The sequence below is a fragment of the Stenella coeruleoalba genome (genome assembly GCF_951394435.1).
Source record: "Stenella coeruleoalba genome assembly, chromosome: 7".
Taxonomy (NCBI): domain Eukaryota; kingdom Metazoa; phylum Chordata; class Mammalia; order Artiodactyla; family Delphinidae; genus Stenella; species Stenella coeruleoalba.
Genome location: NC_137153.1, coordinates 66,019,600 through 66,040,485, shown reverse-complemented (window position 1 = coordinate 66,040,485; position 20,886 = coordinate 66,019,600). Strand labels below are relative to the sequence as shown.

The following is a 20,886-nucleotide window of genomic DNA, read 5'->3' as shown; positions in this document are numbered from 1 at the left end:
GAAGGGCTTATAGCAAGGCAGCTCTTCTGGTTAATCTATGCTTACATAACTAACCTTTGGGTGGTAATGGGGTGAGGATACCTATCATCACTAACAATAAAACCTTTCCTTGGTGTGCAGAAACAACTATCACCTTGCCAGCATGTGGAGCAATGGACGATCAAGGCCCCTAAATTCTAAACCCTAGAATATTGTATAGTGTATTGTACTTTCAGTATCAGTTATTGAGAAAACACCAAGTGACCAAAAAAATAAAAACCATTAAGAAATCAGTAACACTTTTATATGAATTCATTAATTATAAAAAGGGTCTGCAGTGTTTCAGGTTGATTATGGATTGATAGGGAGAGACCCCAAATACTCATTCCCACTATAAATCCCCACTGACCATTTTGAGCATCATTATGGGTTCTAGCCTTTTAGAGATCCAACAGGTACCAGTTGACTGTAATTTTCTTCTTGGTGCTTCTGTCACACTTTGACCATGTGGTTTCAAAACCAGGCACTGTGACACAGAACCAGGCTCTTAGCTGCCATGCTCTATTCCATAATAAGGTAGGCTAAATAAAGATATGAATAAAATGTTTTGGGAGTGCTTGGAAGGAAGTCACTAATTCTATCGGGGGCAGCCAGGTAGAATTCACAGAGGAGGTAACATTTGTGCTGGTTCTAAACAGATAGAGTTCGAGTTTGCTGAGAGTTTGAGTTGACGTGTTGACCCTGTCGGAGCCAGGCAAACTCGCTGGCATCGGAATGCCACACTGAAAGCAAACTAAACTCTCACTTGTGATCAGTTCTCAGTTATCCAGTTGTCTCTTGATTCAAACTGTAGTTTGAATCCATCAGTGTTTTTTCTTTTCTTTTTCTTTTCCCTCCTTTCGTTTGGAGCTCCATTCCATGGCTTGACTCTGTCCCCTTCTAGTTTCTCTTCCCTGCTTTTAAGAAAGAGAACCAGGATTTAGCTAACACTCATCTAGCAATGATCTGAATGGTGCCACTTCCACAGTCCTCTTCCTGCCCCTGAGATCTGCATGTCTTTGTGTTTAACTGACAGTGTTTGGTGGTGGTTGTTTTTCCTATAACAATTTGGATATTGCTAACTCCCTTTCTGTTCAGTCAGTAAAGTTTGCTATGACCAGATAACAAGCTCTTCTTAGACTTGCGCATAATAATCTGGTATTTGTATATGATTTGTTTCTTGTGTGTAAATTATTTTTGAAATGCCCTTCTGAATTTGTACTGTTATTGAAAAGCAGAGAGAATTCTGACCAAAGCAAATGTCTGGAGTAAAAAGTTCTTAGCAAGGGTTCAAACAAACAAACAAACAATACGGTGATTCAAGGATGAATCTGATCAATCTTTCTAAATCATACATACATTTGAAAAAAGAAATCCCTTACACTTTTATCAGTAGGAGTGTTTTGTTGAGATCTCAATCCATGTATCCTAGATGACAGAAAGTTAAGGCCAGGGCTTCCCTGGTGGTGCAGTGGTTGAGAGTCCGCCTGCCGATGTAGGGGACACGGGTTTGTGTCCCGGTCCGGGAAGATCCCACATGCCGCGGAGCAGCTGGGCCTGTGAGCCGTGGCCATTGAGCCTGCGCGTCTGGAGCCTGTGCTCCGCAAAGGGAGAGGCCACAACATTGAGAGGCCCGCGTACCGCAAAAAAAAAAAAAAAGAAAGTTAAGGCCAGATTTGCCTGGGAGGAGAAATATTTAACACAGACATTTTAGAATATTTACAATTGCAGCCCATTTTTCCCTTGTTCACTCTGTCAGGTAGAACCAGTGAAGACAGTGTTTTTCTTAATTATATCAAGAAAATTAAATACATCCCACTTCAGACTTCTGTACTCTATTAATAACCCTCATTTGAATTTCCTGCTCCTCCTTCTATAGACATTTCCAGGGGAAGGGCGAGGCCAATGATCATGGAGCTTTTCTCCCCCAGGCTTCCAGTCAGTAGAACAAGGGCTTCAGAGAATCTGTAGCACATCCTCGGTCCCTGGAGTCCCATTGTTATTGCCTTCATAGCTAGTGTAGTTAGAGAGACCCAGGGAATCTCTCTGAGGGCCATCCTACCTTCTGCTGGGCCTGGCTGTGGGGCATAGAGGAAAAGTTCTACTGACACTGACGCTCTCCCCACAAGCTCCCTGCAGTGACCTCATGGTCCTAGGCCAGAGGCTTTTTGTCTCCGTTGAGCCATCTTTAGATTACCCTTCTGTCCCTCCCCATTTTCCAGCTCCTTTTCAAAGTCTGGCCACTTGGTAAGGGTCTTTGTGCCAGTCCCAGCTCAGACACCAACTGCAGAGATTCCAGACCCATTTCTGATGCTAATTAAAGTGTTTCAAGGAATTTTTGAACTTGTGGGAAGAGATAACAGATGCCTCCATTGCAGATTCCAATTTTAATTCAGTCAAGGATACAGAAACTAATGAGAATGGGGAGACCATGCAGGCAGAGAAAGGCCAAATGCCTTGGTATGCCACCTCTCCTGCACACTGTTCCCTAGTGGGCTACCCAGTTGTGGCAGTATCTGCATGGGGTTGGCTGCTGCTGGGTCTGAATCAAAACTGTATTTTGCTAGCATATGTCAATAGTTGCTCTATATGAAGGGTTTACATTCCCATTCTGGAAGAATGTACTGTTAACAGTCTGGGTCTTTCCATTTAAGGAAAAATTTGCAAGCAACTGGCTCTGGAATCAGACTTCTGGTCAGCAAAGACACATCCTCATCTGGGGGCAGAAAGCAGAGTGGGTTTCCAGGGGCTCAGAACAATATCTCTGCCTTTAAGTACAGCATTTCTCTAGACCCTGATTTCTTAGCCTTTATCCTTTAATCTGGTTGGGTAAAAAAACATTATTTCAAATGCTTCCCGGAAATATCCAAATGCATTTGAAAAATGTTAGGACATAGGCTGTGTGGGACGCCTTGTTTATTTTGCAAATAGACAGCACTTGCTCCTAAGGGCCTGAAGAGCCCCTGAAATAACTCTGAAGCCATGTTGGCTACTGAGGCCTTAAGTGTTTTTGACGTGAGTGTTAGCAATCACCCTCTTTGGAGCCTTGATTTCCAGGAGCTCTCTTGTTCGACAGCCTTGGCTGTCTTCCTGTCTCTCAAAATGCAGAATAAGGTAGCTTTATAGGAAGGAGAATTTTGCCTGAACTTTTTTCAGCCTTTGTAAAACTGCAGATTGATCCCAATTTAAACAAGAAAATTTCATGGAAAAAATCTGCATCTTGGTACAGGTGTTTGGTTTTTATCACTAAAGCAGACTCATCAGAAGCCCCAGGAGAAACTTGTCAGTGTTGTATTTCCTGCTTGGCCCTGTTATTCCCACTCCCTGCCCCGAAGTGCATCATGGAACCAGGGACCAGTCAGCAGACCTACCGCAGAGGGGCCAACTGCAGGAAGGAATGGTTACATGGGACGGTTGATACTTGGCAACTTCAAGGACCACATGTACTGAGGAAAATCAAGTCTTCCACTCTAACAACCACTTATGTGGCTACGTTTTTTAGCATAGGTAAGATGTGTTTCTATGTGAAACACTTGCTCAGTTTTTCACAGAATTAATATTTCTCAGTTCCCAGGAAATTTTAAGCTTTTCAGAAATTGATACACCTTTTTAAAAAAAGTAATTAAGGCTTGCGTTATTGTCTGATAGCTTGTTACGAAAATTAAGTAGTGATACTAAATCCCGTATTTTAACATTGGTATTACAGTCAAGCACCATGGATACAGTAGAGAAATACAAATGGAATGTGCCTCAACAGCAAAGGGTATTTGACATTCCAACATCTTGTAAAGCATAAGAGGCAGATATTCAATTCCTTCATTTAAAAAACAGTAATTAGGTGCCATGGTCGTAATGAAATCCATAGATACTGACAAAATGTAATGAGAGTATAATTTTATGAGACTATTAACTGCAAGCAATAGAAAAGATACTTAAATGAGGTAAGTTCCAAGGTTTCTATCTAAAAGTCTAGGTCTATGTTCTGTGTCCACTTTCAGCAAACATGATATATAAAACTCTGAATTAACTAGAAAGGCCTCTTGAGGTCTCTTGGCAGGAAGCCAGGCAGCCTGGGGCTACTTCCCCCCTTTCCACAGAGTGTTGGTAGCCATCTTGGGCTCTGACACATTTCTCACGTGTAAATAAATACTTCTTTCCGGGTATAAAAGGGATGGTTTCTTGACCATTCCTTATCTGAAGTTGGCTTGTTTTCACCGTGAAGTTTCATGCATCCTCCCTGTCTTCTTGTCCCACACTGGGTATAGTGGGTCAGTGAAATTATGGAGTAGTATCTGAAGGAACATAAGAAATTCCGGTTTCTACATCTTTCAATGAAACATTCTTTTAATTTTTCTTTCAGCCATTACTGGGCTGACCTGTCACTCAGAAGCTTTTTCTTGGGGTAGGAGGGAGGGAGAAGTGAAATCCCTCTTCTTTGTGGGCATCGGATACGCTCATGGGTTATTTTCCATTTCGTTTGTCCTTCCTTGAGAATTAGGTAGGCCTTTTAGTTAATTTTGTCCCCCTTTTCTCATATATTTCTCAGGAATTAGAAGAAAATTAAAAATTTGCAAACCCTTATATATTAAACAACTTTTAACTCTACCTTAAAGTGTGTTGTCATGTATCTTTATCATGTATTTTGAGAAAAGAAGAGCATCCTTAATAGATGCAAAGAAGTAACTTTTGTCAAGGCTGCAGAGCCCAGAGAGATTAAAAGGAGGGCTACAAGGCATGGGGCTGGAAAGGAGGGGCTGCTCCAGAGCCGCTCAGTCCTTCCCCTGCCCTTCCTGCCTCCACTGGAACCCCACACAGCTGTCTTTCAAGCACAGTTCTGGGCACATAGATGCATTTAATTAACACTTGATAGACTGACAGATGGATATTAGGCTTGCTTGCTTAATAGTGGACGTTAAAGACTGTGGATTTGTCCTCTTTGATTAACATTGGTGAGCCAGTGAGGCAGAATCTGCACTGTTCTGCTGTTGTTGTGATGGGCAGTAGAAAGCTTTTGGTTGACTTCTCTGCCACTGCTCCTTTGGCTGTTTCTCCTGAAATTTCAAACGAAGCTTAGGAAGCTTGCACTTGTTCATTCTCAATCTCTATCTCTCTGTCTCTCTCTACCTCTCCCTCCCCTCTTTCTCTCTGATGCTCATGTAAGTAGTGTGCCTTTGTAGAATCAGAATTGCCTGTCCCACCCTGATTTTCTCTCCTGTTCAAGGTGACTTCCCGCTTTTGTTGAGAGCAGCATATCAAGGTAGATGAGGTAAATTAATAATAGCTAATATTGGTTTAGTGCCTTTTAAAGTTTATTGAATGCTTTCATAAGTATTGGGTTGGCCAAAAAAGGTTCGTTCAGTTTTTTCCTTAAGATGCCTCTAGTAGCACTTAGTTGTCTTTAACTTCATTTGAAACAATTTTGTTAGATTGTATTGTGACAGCTATCGTATCAGCGTACATTTAAAAAAAACTTATCAAAATTGGTGAATTTTTGTGCAGCCATTTTAATATTGAAGATGGAAGGAAAAAAGCAACATTTTTGGCATATTATGCTTTATTATTTCACGAAAGGTAAAAACGCAACTGAAATGCAAAAAAAGATTTGTGCAGTCTATGGAGAAGGTTCTGTGACTGATCAAACGTGTCAGAAGTGGTTTGAGAGGTTTCGTGCTGGAGATTTCTCACTGGGTGATGCTCCACGGTTGGGTAGACCAGTTGAAGTTGATAGCGATCAAATCGAGGCATTAATTGAGAACAATCAACGTTATACTACGCGGGAGATAGCCAACATACTCAAAATATCCAACTCAAGCATTGAAAATCATTTGCACCAGCTTGGTTCTGTTCATTGTTTTGATGTTTGGGTTCCACATAAGTTAAGCAAAAGAACCTTCTTGACTGTATTTCCGCCTGTGATTCTCTACTTTAACGTAACAAAAACATTCTGTTTTTAAAACAAATTGTGACGGGTGATCAAAACTGGATACTGTACAATAATGTGGAATGGAAGAGATCGTGGGGCAAGTGAAATGAACCACCACCAACTACACCAAAGGCCTGTCTTTATCCAGAGAAGGTGATGTTGTGTATATGGTGGGATTGGAAGGGAGTCCTCTATTATGAGCTCATTCCTGAAAACCAAACGATTAATTACAACAAGTACTGCTCCCAATTAGACCAGCTGAAAGCAGCACTCCACGAAAAGCATCCAAAATTAGTCAACAGAAAACACATAATCTTTCATCAGAATAGCGCAAGCCTGCATGTTTCTTTGATGACCAGGCAAAAACTATTACAGCTTGGCTGGGAAGTTCTGATTCGTCTGCCGTATTCACCAGACTTTGCACCTTCGGATTTCCATTTATTTCAGTCTTCACAAAATTCTCTTAATGGAAAAAATTTCAGTTCCCTGGAAGACTGTAAAAGGTGCCTGGAACAGTTATTTGCTCAAAAAGATAAAAAGTGTTGGGAAGGTGGAATTATGAAGCTGCCTGGAAAATGGTGGAAGATAGTGGAACAAAATGGTGAATACATTGTTCAATAAAGTTCTTGGTGAAAATGAAAAAATGTGTCTTTTATTTTTACTTAAAAACCGAAGGAACATTTTGGCCAACCCAATAGTACATTGTCTCATTTGGTCCACTTAGTAACCCTCTGTTGCAGGTGTTCTAATTGTATCCATTTTACAGATGATGAAAAGGAACTTCAGAGAGGTTCAGTAGTCATTAAAGTTACAGAACCTCCCTTTCTTCAAAGTCAGAGCACATGGTGTGTCATTTAGATGGTGCTGATTTGGCTTCACTTTTCCAGTTTGAGACCATGCCTTGAATTAGTTTACACGGTTTTATTATTTACCTGGGCTTCCTTCTTGGTGACACAGAAAAACTGTTAAGTCCTTTAATTAGTCTGTTTAGCTTTGGGCCACCTTGTTAAGAAAATCTTTGCATCTATTTTAGCTATTTTTAACCCATTCACCTGCTGTAATTGAGATTCAAAAATCCTTATGGGTAGGAATACCATATAGTAATGCCCCATGTCCCTTGCTTCTCTCTGTTGAAAATGTCCCATCTGAGGCAATTTTTAAAAATTGCATTACCTTATAAATGAATGAATGAATGCTTTTCCTCCTCATTTCCCCTAAATTGTAATTCATTCCAGCATTGTTTGTATATTTTAGGTTCTTTGCATTTTTACATAAATTAAAAACTCGGCTTGTTGATTTCTAAACACACACACAACTGGTGTGAATGATTGAGATTTTGTTGAATCTATAGGGTCCCCGCCCCCATTTTACTGTTACTACCCAAGAGGCCTGAAGGGCATCTGAAATATAAAAGTCCAAAGCAGAGCTTCTAGTGCCAGGCATCCAGGGACTCACATGTTCTCTTACAAGTAATGAGATTGGAAATGAGTTAGCAGGAGCTCACATCAGGTTTTTCCTGTCTGCTCTTTATGAAGTATGTTTGCTGAAAACTATTCAGAATAGAAAGCAGGTGGTGCCTACCTGTTGAGAGTTTCCTACATTAACACAGTGAAGCATCTGAAGATGCTTCTCCCATCCCAGTCCCCTTCACTTAGCTCCTGAATAAGACCAACCACCTCTGACGTGAGCTAATAACTCACATGGAAAAGAATTCATTTTTTTTCTTCTCAGTATCTTCTGCAGCCTGTTAGTTATACTTGTATAGGCGTTACATTGAAAAAGACCTTAAATCTGCTGGGAAACTGCTTACCACCATTTCCCACTGTATTATATGTTTGTACTTAAAAACCCACAAGAAATCAAGTACACGTGAACAAACAGACATGTCGAAAATTAAATACTTGTGACATTTTTATGAGCCTGCATGTGCATTTGTGCTCTAAGAGCAATTGTTTCTTCATGAAGCCCCAGGGGTTTAGGTTTTTCTGGGTAAAACATTTTTACCTAGCTCTCGTAATTTTATAAAGAAAGCTTTCGTTATTACAAAGCAAATTTAGATGAGTGATTTTTGCTGCATAAGTTTGGTAAAAGAATAATAGTTTGTATTAATTTATTCACTCTAATACCTCTAGGATTTTTTAATAAAATGGATACCTTGAAAAAAATACAATAATATCTCAGTTTATTAATTCATAGAAATTACGGAGAAATAATAAAGGTGAGAAGGCAAAAGGGTTATTGGATATACATGGAAATGTGCTTTTTGGCCTGTTCACTGGATAAGTTGCTTAGCTTTTTCCTTCAACTCTCCAGCCTTGCTGAATGAATGATGGATGTACCTGTGAGCCTCTACCTATACTATCGTATTTGGATTTGCACCCTTTATTAACATCATTATTACAGATGGAGAATCCACTCAGGGATTTTCCTAAGATGACATCTCTACCCATGACTCATCTCATCAGATGGTGGGTGATTCTCCTTCAGGGTATGAATGCACATCAGCCTTCACACGTCCAATAAGAGAAGACACATCTTGCAGAGCATAGAAATATTCCTTCCTCTACCACACAGAACTCCTCTCTGAGCCCTCACTTTAGAGGTCAAGTTTGAACTAAACTCCTCTCTGTTCTCTGTCAAAAAGTCACTGGGCAGAAATGATATTTGAGGATACAGTACATATTCCAATCTCAGTGCTTGAGTTAGATTCCTGTTTCAGTTTAGGTCACCCCAACATTACCCACTTTAGCCTCTATAACTTCACCCTTCACAGAGGTGCCTTCATTGAGTTTCATTTCATTACTATGTCCATTTATTGACAGTATGTACAAGCACCAGACGTAAATAACATTGTTGTGATTTTTACAAAGACTGTTGTTACAAGGTTGAGTGCTGTTCCTTTAAATGTTCCTGGTGATAAAATCTTTTTAACAATTTAGTATCAAGAAAAATTTGTCTGTTAGAGCATGAGGGAAAAAATAGCAATTTTCTTTCTAAATTCCAGCTAGAATTTAACAGTTCTGTCAGTTTTGAGCATAAGCAAAGGTGGCATTAGCAGTTCCTGTGACTCTGTCCACAATAGAAATCACATTACCATTGTAAGAGAGATCTCAAAATATTACTATGACCATTGTAACTTTTTTTTATACAGCCGGTTCTTATTAGTTATCTATTATTATTATTTTTTTATACAACAGGTTCTTATTAGTCATCCATTTTATACACGTCAGTGTATACATGTCAATCCCAATCTCCCAGTTCATCACACCACCAACTTCACCCCCTGCTGCTTTCCCCCCTTGGTGTCCATACGTTTGTTCTCTACATCTGTATCTCAATTTCTGCCCTGCAAACCGGTTCATCTGTACCATTTTTCTAGGTTCCACATATATGCGTTAATATACGATATTTGTTTTTCTCTTTCTGACTTACTTCACTCTGTATGACAGTCTCTAGATCCATCGACGTCTCAACAAGTGACTCAATTTCGTTCCTTTTTATGGCTGAGTAATATTCCATTGTATATATGTACCACAACTTCTTTATCCATTCATCACTCGATGGGCATTTAGGTTGCTTCCATGACCTGGCTATTGTAAATAGGGCTGCAATAAACATTGGGGTGCATGTGTCTTTCTGAATTATGGTTTTCTCTGGGTATATGCCCAGTAGTGGCATTGCTGGATCATATGGTAATTCTATTTTTAGTTTTTTAAGGAACCTCCATACTGTTCTCCATAGTGGCTATATCAATTTACATTCCCAACACCAACAGTGCAAGAGGGTTCCCTTTTCTGCACACCCTCTCCAGCATTTGTTGTTTGTAGATTTTCTGATGATGCCCATTCTAACTGGTGTGAGGTGATACCTCATTGTAGTTTTGATTTGCATTTCTCTAATAATTAGTGATGTTGAGCAGCTTTTCATGTGCATCTTGGCCATTTGTATGTCTTCTTTGGAGAAATGTCTGTTTAGGTCTTCTGCCCATTTTTGGATTGGGTTGTTTTTTAATATTGAGCTGCATGAGCTGTTTATATATTTTGGAGATTAATCCTTTGTCTATTGATTCATTTGCAAATATTTTCTCCCATTCTGAGGGTTGTCTTTTCGTCTTGTTTATGGTTTCCTTTGTGGTGCAAAAGCTTTTAAGTTTCATTAGGTCCCATTTGTTTTTTTTTTGTTTTTATTTCCATTAGTCTAGGAGGTGGATCTAAAAAGATCTTGCTGTGATTTATTTCAAAGAGTGTTCTTTCTATGTTTTCCTCTAAGAGTTTTATAGTGTCTGGTCTTACATTTAGGTCCCTAATCCATTTTGAGTTTATGTTTGTGTATTGTGTTAGGGAGTGTTCTAATTTCATTCTTTTACATGTAACTGTCCAGTTTTCCCAGCACCACTTATTGAGAGACTGTCTTTTCTCCATTGTATATCCTTGCCTCCTTTGTCATAGATTAGTTGACTATAGGTGCATGGGTTTATCTCTGGGCTTTTATCTTCTTCCACTGATCTATATTTCTGTGTTTGTGGCAGTACCATACTGTCTTGATTACTGTAGTTTTGTAGTATAGTCTGAAGTCAGGAAGTCTGATTCCTCCACCTCTGGTTTTTTCCCTCAAGACTGCTTTGGCTGTTCGGGGTTTTTTGTGTCTCCATACAAATTTTAAGATTTTTTGTTCTAGTTCCGTAAAAACTGCCATTGGTAATTTGATGGGGATTGCATTGAATCTGTAGATTGCTTTGGGTAGTATAGTCATTTTCACAATATTGATTCTTCCAATCCAAAAACATGGTACATCTCTCCATCTGTTTGTATCATCTTTAATTTCTTTCATCAGTGTCTTAGAGTTTTCTGCATACAGGTCTTTTGTCTCCCTGGGTAGGTTTATTCCTAGGTATTTTATTCTTTTTGTTGCAGTGGTAAATGGGAGTGTTTCCTTAATTTCTCTTTCAGATTTTTCATCATTAGTATATAGGAATGCCAGAGATTTCTGTGCGTTAATTTTGTATCCTGCTACTTTACCAAATTCATTGATTAGCTCTAGTAGTTTTCTGGTGGCATCTTTAGGATTCTCTATTTATAGTATCATGTCATCTGCAAACAGTGACAGTTTTACTTCTTCTTTTCCAATTGTATTCCTTTTATTTCTTTTTCTTCCCTGATTGCCGTGGCTAGGACTTCCAAAACTATGTGGAATAATAGTGGTGAGAGTGGACATCCTTGTCTTGTTCCTGATCTTAGAGGAAATGTTTTCAGTTTTTCACCATTGAGAATGATGTTTGCTGTGGGTTTGTCATATATGGCCTTTATTATGTTGAGGTGAGTCCCCTCTGTGCCCGCTTTCTGGAGAGTTTTTGTTATAAATGGGTGTTGAATTTTGTCAAAAGCTTTTTCTGCATCTATTGAGATGATCATATGTTTTTTCTTCTTCAGTTTGTTAATATGGTATATACATTGATTGATTTGCATATATTGAAGAATCCTTGCATCCCTGGGGTAAATCCCACTTGATCATGGTGTATGATCCTTTTCATGTTCTGTTGGATTCTGTTTGCTAGTATTTTGTTGAGGATTTTTGCATCTATATTCATCAGTGATATTGCTCTGTAATTTTCTTTTTTTGTAGTATCTTTTTCTGGTTTTGGTATCAGGGTGATGGTGGCCTCATAGAATGTGTTTGGCAGTGTTCCTTCTCCACAATTTTTTGGAAGAGTTTGAGAAGGATGGGTGTTAGCTCTTCTCTAAATGTTTGATAGAATTCACCTGTGTGCCATCTGTTCCTGGACTTTTGTTTGATGGAAGATTTTTAATCACAGTTTCAATTTCATTACTTGTGATTGGTCTGTTCATATTTTCTATTTCTTCCTTGTTCAGTCTTGGAAGGTTATCTCTTTCTAAGAATTTGTCCATTTCTTCCAGGTTGTCCATTTTATTGGCATACAGTTGCTTGTAGTAGTTTCTTAGGGTGCTTTGTATTTCTGTGGTGTCTGTTGTAACTTCTCCTCTTTGATTTCTAATTTTATTGATTTGAGTTCTCTCCCTCTTTTTCTTGATGAGTCTGGCTAATGGTTTATCAATGTTCTTTATCTTTTCAAAGAATCAGCTTTTAGTTTTATTGATCTTTGCTATTGTTTTCTTTGTTTCTATTTCATTTACTTCTGCTCTGATCTTTATGATTTCTTTCCTTCTACTAAGTTTGGGTTTTGTTTGTTTTTCTTTCTCTAGTTCCTTGAGGTGTAAGGTTAGATTGTTTATTTGAGATGTTTCTTGAGGTAGGCTTATATAGCTATAAACTTCCCTCTGAGAACTGCTTTTGCTACATCCCATAGGTTTTGGATCATCAAGTTTTCATTGTCATCTGTCTCTAGGTATTTTTTGATTTCCTCTTTGATTTCTTCAGTGATCTCTTGGTTATTTAGTAACGTATAGTTTAGCCTCCATGTGTTTGTGTTTTGTATGCTTTTTTCCCTGTAATTCATTTCTAATCTCATAGCGTTGTGGTCAGAAAAGATGCTTGATATGATTTCAGTTTTCTTAAATTTACTGAGGCTTGATTTGTGACCCAAGATGTGATCTATCCTGGAGAATGTTTAATGTGCACTTGAGAAGAAAGTGTAATCTTCTGTTTTTGGATGGAATATTCTATAACTATCAATTAAATCTATCTGGTCAATTGTGTCATTTAAAGCTTCTCTTTCCTTATTTTCACTTTGGATGATCTGTCCATTGGTGTAAGTGAGGTGTTAAAGTCCCCCACTATTATTTTGTTACTGTTGATTTCCTCTTTTATAGCTGTTAGCAGTTGCCTTATGTATTGAGGTGCTCCTGTGTTGGGTGCATATATATTTATAATTATTATATCTTCTTCTTTGATTGATCCCTTGATCATTATGTAGTGTCCTTCCTTGTCCCTTGTAACATTCTTTAAAGTCTATTTTATCTGATATGAGTATTGCTACTCCAGCTTTCTTTGGATTTCCATTTGCATGGAATATCTTTTTCCATCCCCTCACTTTCAGTCTGTATATGTCCCTTGGTCTGAAGTGGGTCTCTTGTAGACAGCATATATATGGGTCTTGTTTTTGTATGCATTCAGCAAGCCTGTGTCTTTTGGCTGGAGCATTTATTCCGTTCATGTTTAAGGTAATTATCGATATGTATGTTCCTATGACCATTTTCTTAATTGTTTTGGGTTTGTTTTTGCAGGTCCTTTTCTTCTTTTGTGTTTCCCACTTAGAGAAGTTCCTTTAGCATTTGTTGTAGAGCTGGTTTGGTAGTGCTGAATTCTCTTAGCTTTTGTTTGTCTGTAAAGCTTTTGATTTCTCCATCGAATCTGAATGAGATCCTTGCCATATAGAGTAATCTTGGTTGTAGGTTCTTCCATCACTTTAAGTATATCATGCCACTCCCTTCTGGCTTGTAGAGATTCTGCTGAGAAATCAGCTGTAAACCTTATGGGAGTGCCCTTTTATGTTATTTGTCATTGTTCCCTTCCTGCTTTCAATAATTTTTCTTTGCCTTTGATTTTTGCCAATTTGATTACTATCTGTCTCTGCATGTTTCTCCTTGGGTTTATCCTCTGTGGGACTCTCTGTGCTTCCTGGACTTCGGTGGCTATTTCCTTTCCCATATTAGGGAAGTTTTTGACTATAATCTCTTCAAATATTTTCTCGGGTCCTTTCTCTCTCTCTTCTCCTTCTGCGACCCCTATAGTGTGAATGTTATTGTGTTTAATGTTGTCCCAGAGGACTCTTAGGCTGTCTTCATTTCTTTTCCTTCTTTTTTCTTTATTCTGTTCCACAGCAGTGAATTCCACCATTCTGTCTTCCAGTTCACTTGTCCGTTCTTCTGCCTCAGTTATTCTGCTATTGATTCCTTCTAGTGTAGTTTCCATTTCAGTTATTGTTTTGTTCATCTTTGTTTGTTTGTTCTTTAATTCTTCTAGGTCTCTTAAACATTCCTTGCATCTTCTCAATCTTTGCCTCCATTCTTTTTACGAGGCCCTGTATCATCTTCACTATCATTATTCTGAATTTTTTTTCTGGAAGGTTGCCTATCTCCTCTTCATTTAGTTGTTTTTCTGGGGTTTTATCTTGTTCCTTCATCTGGTACATAACCCTGTGCCTTTTCATCTTGTCTATCTTTCTGTGAATGTGGTTTTTGTTCCACAGGCTGCTGGATTCCCATTGTAACTTTGAAATTAAGATATTAATAGTTGTTTGACCTGCCACTAGGTATTAATATTTAGTACATTATTAAAGAAGTATAGCTATTATACCACAAATTTGTTTTTTTCAATATTATTTCAATATAATTTTTTGGGGGGCGGAGGATAATCTTGTTTTATTTTATGGATTTAAAAACATTATTCTGAGTAGGGATCCACAGGCTCACAAGTTAACCAAGGGGCTCTATGGCAGCAAACATTCCGTTCTCAATGGCCTTCTGGGCACATGTGCAAAAGGGCTTCCTGGCTCCCTTAGTCTTGGTTCAGATGGTCAGAAGGCTGTGGTGATAATAATTAGAGAAATACAGTTGACTCTTGAACACCATGGCTTTGAACTGCACAGGTCCACTTAATGCATGGATTTTTTTCAAAAAATATAGTACCTGTATTTTCATTTTTTAGATCTTTAAATTAACTAAGTGTGGAGAAAATTTGTGTTTGATTAGAGTTCACAGTATGTGGCATCAAAAGAGTCCTGATTGCATTCAAACTGTTTCAGCTTCCTGCCCTTGGTTAAGTCATGTACTAGTTCTTTTGTTTTTGAGGCAGAGATAGTGCTATGCAGATATTTTCACTGTGAAGGGGATCAAGGTGCCCCTAACCCCTGTGTTCAAGGGTCAACTGTGTATAATGGAAGGTACACAGAAGTACATAAAGAATCAAATAGACAAAATTTCATTACCTAGCATTGTATATAGCTAACAGTTTAGTATGTTATTTTCTTAGTACATTTAACCCTTGAACAACATGGATTTAAACTGTGTGGGTCCACCTATATGTGGATTTTTTTCCCATAAATACATACTGAATTCTATACAATCCTTGATTGATTGAATCCATGGATATGGAGTGCCGACTGTAAAGTTATATGTGGGTTTTTAACTGTGCAAGGCCGGGGGGTGGTTGATGCCCCTAACTCTTGCATTTTTCAAGGGTCACTGTATTCTTTTTTGTGTATGTGACACAAAGTTGTGTATGTGACAAACCACCCCAAAACTTAGTGGCTTAAAACAATGACAACTCTTTAGCTGCTGATTCTGTAGGTCAGAAGTTAAGGCTGGGCTCAGTTGGGTGCTTCTTCTGTTTCAGGCTGGTTGCCTCATCTGTCTGTGGTGAGCTGCAGAACAGCTTGCCTTCTTTTGGCTGGGTTCTCTTATATGTGTAGGGCCTCAGCTTTGGTCAATATGGTCTCTAACCTGCCAGCAGGATAACTTGAATTTGTTCACATGACAGAATCTGGGGTCCCTAGGGAGACAGCGGAAGTGTGCAAGAGGCTTTGCATTTGCAAAGCAGGCTAAGCCACAAGCCTAGCTCAGATTTGAGGGTTGGGGAAATAGACTCCAGCTCTAGAGGGGAGGAGCTGCAAACTCACATTTTCACGAATGTGGAAAGAGGAAGGTGTGAAGGTATGTGAGCATTTTTGCAATTTACTGCAGTGTGTATGCTTGTCATGTGTGTACACATAGGAAAACTGAGAGCATATGCAATTATACGTTCTGCACTTTCCATCTTCAGATAGGCTCCAAATCCAAGTTGCTAATTCAACTCTGTGATTATACTGGGGAGATTAAATGAAGTGCCTCAAAAGGTATGTAGAACAGAGGAGGTTCTAACTCAGTAAGTCAGTTAGAAAAGAAAGAAATGTAACTTCTCTGGGAACTGCTTGAATTCCATTAGTCTCACTTCCTGGTTAGTTTTATTTCTCCTCTGATTTCTTTCCACGTGTGTTCTCCTGGTTGATGATACCAAGGCACTTGTGGCGGGAGAGCATCTGCTTCTGGGCCCCACTTCAGCCTCTCACCAGCTCTGAGATCTTGGAAAAGTCACTTGACCTTGTACCTCAGTGACTTCATCTGTTTAATGAAAATAACAACTGCTTCACAGAGTTATTGGGAGAGTCTAATTAACTCACGTGTATGGACACATGTTGGTAACATATCTGTGTTATGTGTACCAGTGACTCTTTGATGCTTTTGCGAAATGTCTGTAACATTTTCTTAGTTAACATTTTTTTTTTCACATCCCCAGAATTTTGAACTGGTTCTAGCTTTTCTTTAAGTCGTGTTTTTTCTTAAACCACTGTTGATTTCTGCTTAGCGCATGTTAAAGAAAATGTGACTTTCACCAGCCTTAGCCTGTGCACTAATCTTAGAAAACCGTAGCCACTTCTATAATCTGATGGAGCCCCTTGCATAATGTCCATCTTCTCTGATCAGAAATGACATTCTTAACATCAGTAGGTTCTTAGGCTTTTCTGACAGGAAATATTATTGAGGATGTATAATCAGTTATGGGATATGCTTGTCAATAAACTTTTCCTGCAAAAATAAATCAGAAATCATATTAAAGTAACATTATGAAAAAAATCTGTTTTCTTTAGTACTCCCCATGAAATGGTCATGCTTGAGGCTTATGAAAATTTTTATTTAGATGAAGGCTGTATATTTAATTTGTGTGCTGGCCATCTTTCCAATCAGCCAGTTTGCATAAATTTCGTGTCCTAGCAGGAAGAAAATGGTTGTGGTCTAGAATCGACCTTTTCTCTGTCAAGTCTTTGTCACTTTTCTTTTCCCTTAACTGGCTGCTTCTACTTTCCAGACCTTGTGAATCTCACTATAAACCTTCTTTATTTCCTCCCCTTACCTTCATACATGTCTACCCACCCTAAGAAAGAGGAACTTCTTCCTAAAACTCCCCTTTGTTTCTTTTTGCCCTTTTCTGGACAGTGAATAATTAGAATCAATCTTCTCCCATTTAAAAAAATGTGTCTCTACCCCTCATCACAGTTCATTTATTTAGTTTTTTCCTGTTCATTCATTTTTCCATTCATTTATTCATTCATTGTTCATCTGACAGCAACAGTGTTGTACGCAGTGTACTGGGTGCCACAAATAAAAAGACAAAGAGGTCCTGGCACTGACTTGTGGATTTTGCCCTGTTACAGGAGGGATAGTCAGTGAAAGTGACATTTGACCAGAGCCTTAAGAAAGTTGTAAACAAAGGCTTTGAGAGCCTTGGGGGTCGAGGGAGGAGACCACATTATTTATGCCTTCCTTCCTAGGAACCATAGCTATGTGCCCCTGTTTGACAAGAACTAGAGTCAGAAGGGGATGAGATAAAGAGCAGGACAGTGATTATTTAGAGCTGGATTGAGCCTTGTCACGTGAAACCAGGGTGCTGCACAGTTGTATATGCTAGTTACTGGGGTACGGTAGGGAAGAGTGTATTAACCTGGGGCTAGGTTCTCACGTATGTTCTTCAGTTCTTAAAACGAAGCCAGTTAACAGTTGCCGAGAACCAACTGCCTATGAGTCTACGCATTTTATGTACTTCCTCTTATAGGAAACCTTTAGTGTAAGTATTATTGTCCCTTCTACAGATGAGCAAACTGAGGCTGCTAAAGGTTATATAACATCCCCAAGATCACACAGCTAGGAGGAAGCTGAGCTTATAATTCAAATCCAAAACATTGTTTCCTTAGCAGGTGCATTCCAATTTTAATAAAATATGCACAATGAAACTATTATCATAGTAAAATACAGTACATGCAGTTCTGACTATGAGTGTTTTTAAGGTGGTTTGACAAAGAGGGACAGCCTTTGCAAAAATATGCTGCCAACATGAAGCCTTTTTTGGCCCTAATCCTGGTCACTAAGGACCACTGTGTTTAGCCAAACAAGTTGTAACCTTCGCCTCCTAGGGTCAGTTGTAACTGATACAATCTTTTTTTTTTTTTTAATTTATTTATTTTTGGCTGCATTGGATCTTCGTTGTTGCGTGCAGGCTTTCTTTAGTTGTGGTGAGCGGGGGCTACTCTTCATTGCGGTGTGCAGGCTTCTCATTGCAGTGGCTTGTCTTGTTGTGGAGCACGGGCTCTAGGTGCACGGGTTTCAGTAGTTGTGGCTGGCGGGCTCTAGAGCACAGGCTCAGTAGTTGTGGCGCACGGGCTTAGTCGCTCTGCGGCATGTGCGATCTTCCCGGACCAGGGCTCGAACCCGTGTCCCCTGCATTGGCAGGCGGACTCTCAGCCACTGCGCCACCAGGGGAGCCCTGATACAATCTTAAGCAGTAGTCATGGGCCCAATTTTGGAGTTACAGAACTCTGCAGACTGTGCCCTCACTCGAATTTATTATTACATCTCAGTTGTTCTCTTACTTTGAAAGGTTAGATATATTTAAAGGGGTTGGGCAGAGGAATGAAGTGGGAAACTAGGGAATTATTTTGGCATATGTGGCCTAGCTGTTAAAGATTTCTACTTCAAGCAAAGTACGTTTAAATCACTACAGGCTTCTTGCTCTTGTCCTTTGTCAAAATGTTTACACAGCTAACTACACCTTAAAGGCACAGAAAAATTTCCCAACCAACCTAGCAATCAGTAGGGAATGATTTCTAGAAGGAAAATATCCTTTTGTTTTGTTAGGCATGTGAGAAACTAGATGGCAGAGCTCACTCTACAAGGAGAGGACGCTTAGGAACACGTTTGGGAGACAGTTGGCCCTCTACGCAAGTCATGCGCATCTTTGTCTGTAGGCCCTCATTTCCCACATGGAGATGCCCCTTCTCCCCTAAAAGCCACACAGACCTGGATCATTTTTCTTCTATGCTTAGTCCTCTCAGTGGCTTCCTTAGGCTCACAGGGTAATATATAGACTCCTTAGGATGGCATAAGAGCTGCTCTACTCCCCTCTACCCCATAGCCTGACCTCTGGGCCCCAGGCCATTTCTCAAGTCTTCTCCTTCCTGCCCGCTTCCCCTCCCACACAATAGCAGATCTCTTGCTGTTCCCAGAACAGAATGGGCTGTTCCCTGCTTCTGGACTTTTGCTCGTGCCCAGTACTTGGTGCTTCATTGCTCTCCTCCCCTAATTCTGCCTGTGAGTATGAAGACATGCTGTAGATGGCATGCTACAGTGTCACCAGTCTTGAATCATGCCACCTGTAAGATAACTTCATGGCGCATACCTTTGTGGGCCTGTTCCAGGGGACAGGAATCAAGTCTTAGTGGTTTTTGTTTGGGTCCCCAGCACCAGGGGAGGTGCTTGGTGCCCACTGGCTGGCAACACATGACTGTTGAAGGAATTAGTGAATCATTAACTCTCTGGGCATTTCTTCTTTGGTTTCCAGAAGGAAAAGATTAAGCATAGCACTTTATATGTTTCCTACAAGGTGTTTTAGCCTTTTTTGAAATTCAGGGAAAAAATAAGTAAAACCTCTAATTAAACCAAGATTCTGAATTGATGACACTTTATTTCCCAGTAACGTTATAAATACTGCTGTCAGAAAACACTGGGGTTTAGTGAGTCTTGGCTTTCTGTAGGTTAGGGGTGACATGTCAGACTAATGTTGGTATCTTGGGGATCATGAGACGGTGCCTTCTAGGGCCCATTTAGCAAAGGTCCTGGACCTTCCCAAGTGCTTGATTCAGGGCCCCCCTAGTGGGTCAGAGCTTGTGGCATCAAAAGAATAAGGGTGATGAATGATACTTGGAGCTGGGGAGTAAAAGGGACTGAATGTTTGAGAGCAGACTTCCTTGTAAGATGTTGGCTACCCTCTCTGCCTGGCAGGAATGGGGTTTGTATGAGCTCCTGACAGGGGAGCAACAGCCTTATTCTGAAAAACAAAGCAAGCAAGAAAACAAACAGAAAGCCCCAAATACAGCAAGCTAACATTTCAGGAGTACTTACTCTGAGCCCAGCACTCTGCCAAGCACTTCCTGAAGCGTTCATCCTGAAGCCTTCTGCTTCCATAGCATGACACATGTACTCTGAGACCTAGTCCATGGTTTTCCATGGTTATACATATGTTTATGTATACCTGTAGTGTGATAGTATGTGTGTGTGTATGTATACATATCCACACACACACATATATCTACATGCATATATTTCTTTGGTCTGTCTTCTGAAAGGGTCGAGAAACAATGGTGCTTTTGTAGGAATAAGTACACCTAAGCACCTGGATCTTATTCTCTAATATCACTGCCCTCTAAAATGAACCACACTCCTCAGGGAAATGTTAATGTATTTAGGTGTTAAAGCCCATGATTGTATGTAGCTTATTCTCAAATGGTTTGTGGCATGCACACACACACAATTTTATTTATATATATACTTAAATATACACATATGTAAAATAGAGAGTAGGCAAAAAAAGGGAAATGGTAAAATGGTAACAATAGCAATAAATAACAATAGATGAACCTGAGTAAAGGGTCAAAGAGTATATGTATGTTTTTGTATTATTCATATTCTTGCAACTTCTCTTTGAAATTACTCCCCAATAAAAGGTTTAACAATTAAAAGTGTATATCATGACCACACCAATGATGTTTTCTAAATAAATATTTCTTTTATTTTCTGTTTTTTTCTCCTGTTTCTTTTCTCTCCTCTTTCTCTGCCCCTTCCTTAGAAGTCCAAGGCTGGCGAGAAGGGCATCGCTGTGGGGCAGACGGTCATCACGAAGCATCGCAACACCCGGTACTACAGCTGCAGGGTGATCGCTGTGACGGCGCAGACCTTCTATGAGGTCGTGTTTGATGACGGCTCCTTCAGCAGAGACACGTTCCCCGAGGATATCGTGGTGAGTAAGGTCCTGGGTGCCTGCTCCCCAGTGTACTTTTTGTATAACTAAACCAGCTGAACCTCTTGGGACTCTTTACTTCGGCTCTTGAAGTAACTCATTTCATTTAATATTTGATTTCAGGTGTTCTGTTTTCCCACCAC

The 20,886-nt window shown here is 39.6% G+C and overlaps 1 protein-coding gene across 9 annotated transcripts in view; it reads left to right on the top strand.

Annotated features, from left to right (window-relative positions):
* Nucleotides 1-20,886, top strand: part of KDM4C (lysine demethylase 4C) — a 451,309-nt gene that overhangs the window by 379,422 nt on the left and 51,001 nt on the right. For all 9 annotated transcript variants that reach the window (XM_079925522.1, XM_079925523.1, XM_079925525.1 and 6 more), the window contains one exon: nucleotides 20,573-20,743. In XM_079925522.1, coding sequence (XP_079781648.1) covers nucleotides 20,573-20,743 — 171 coding nt within the window. The remainder of the gene's footprint in view (nucleotides 1-20,572; nucleotides 20,744-20,886) is intronic.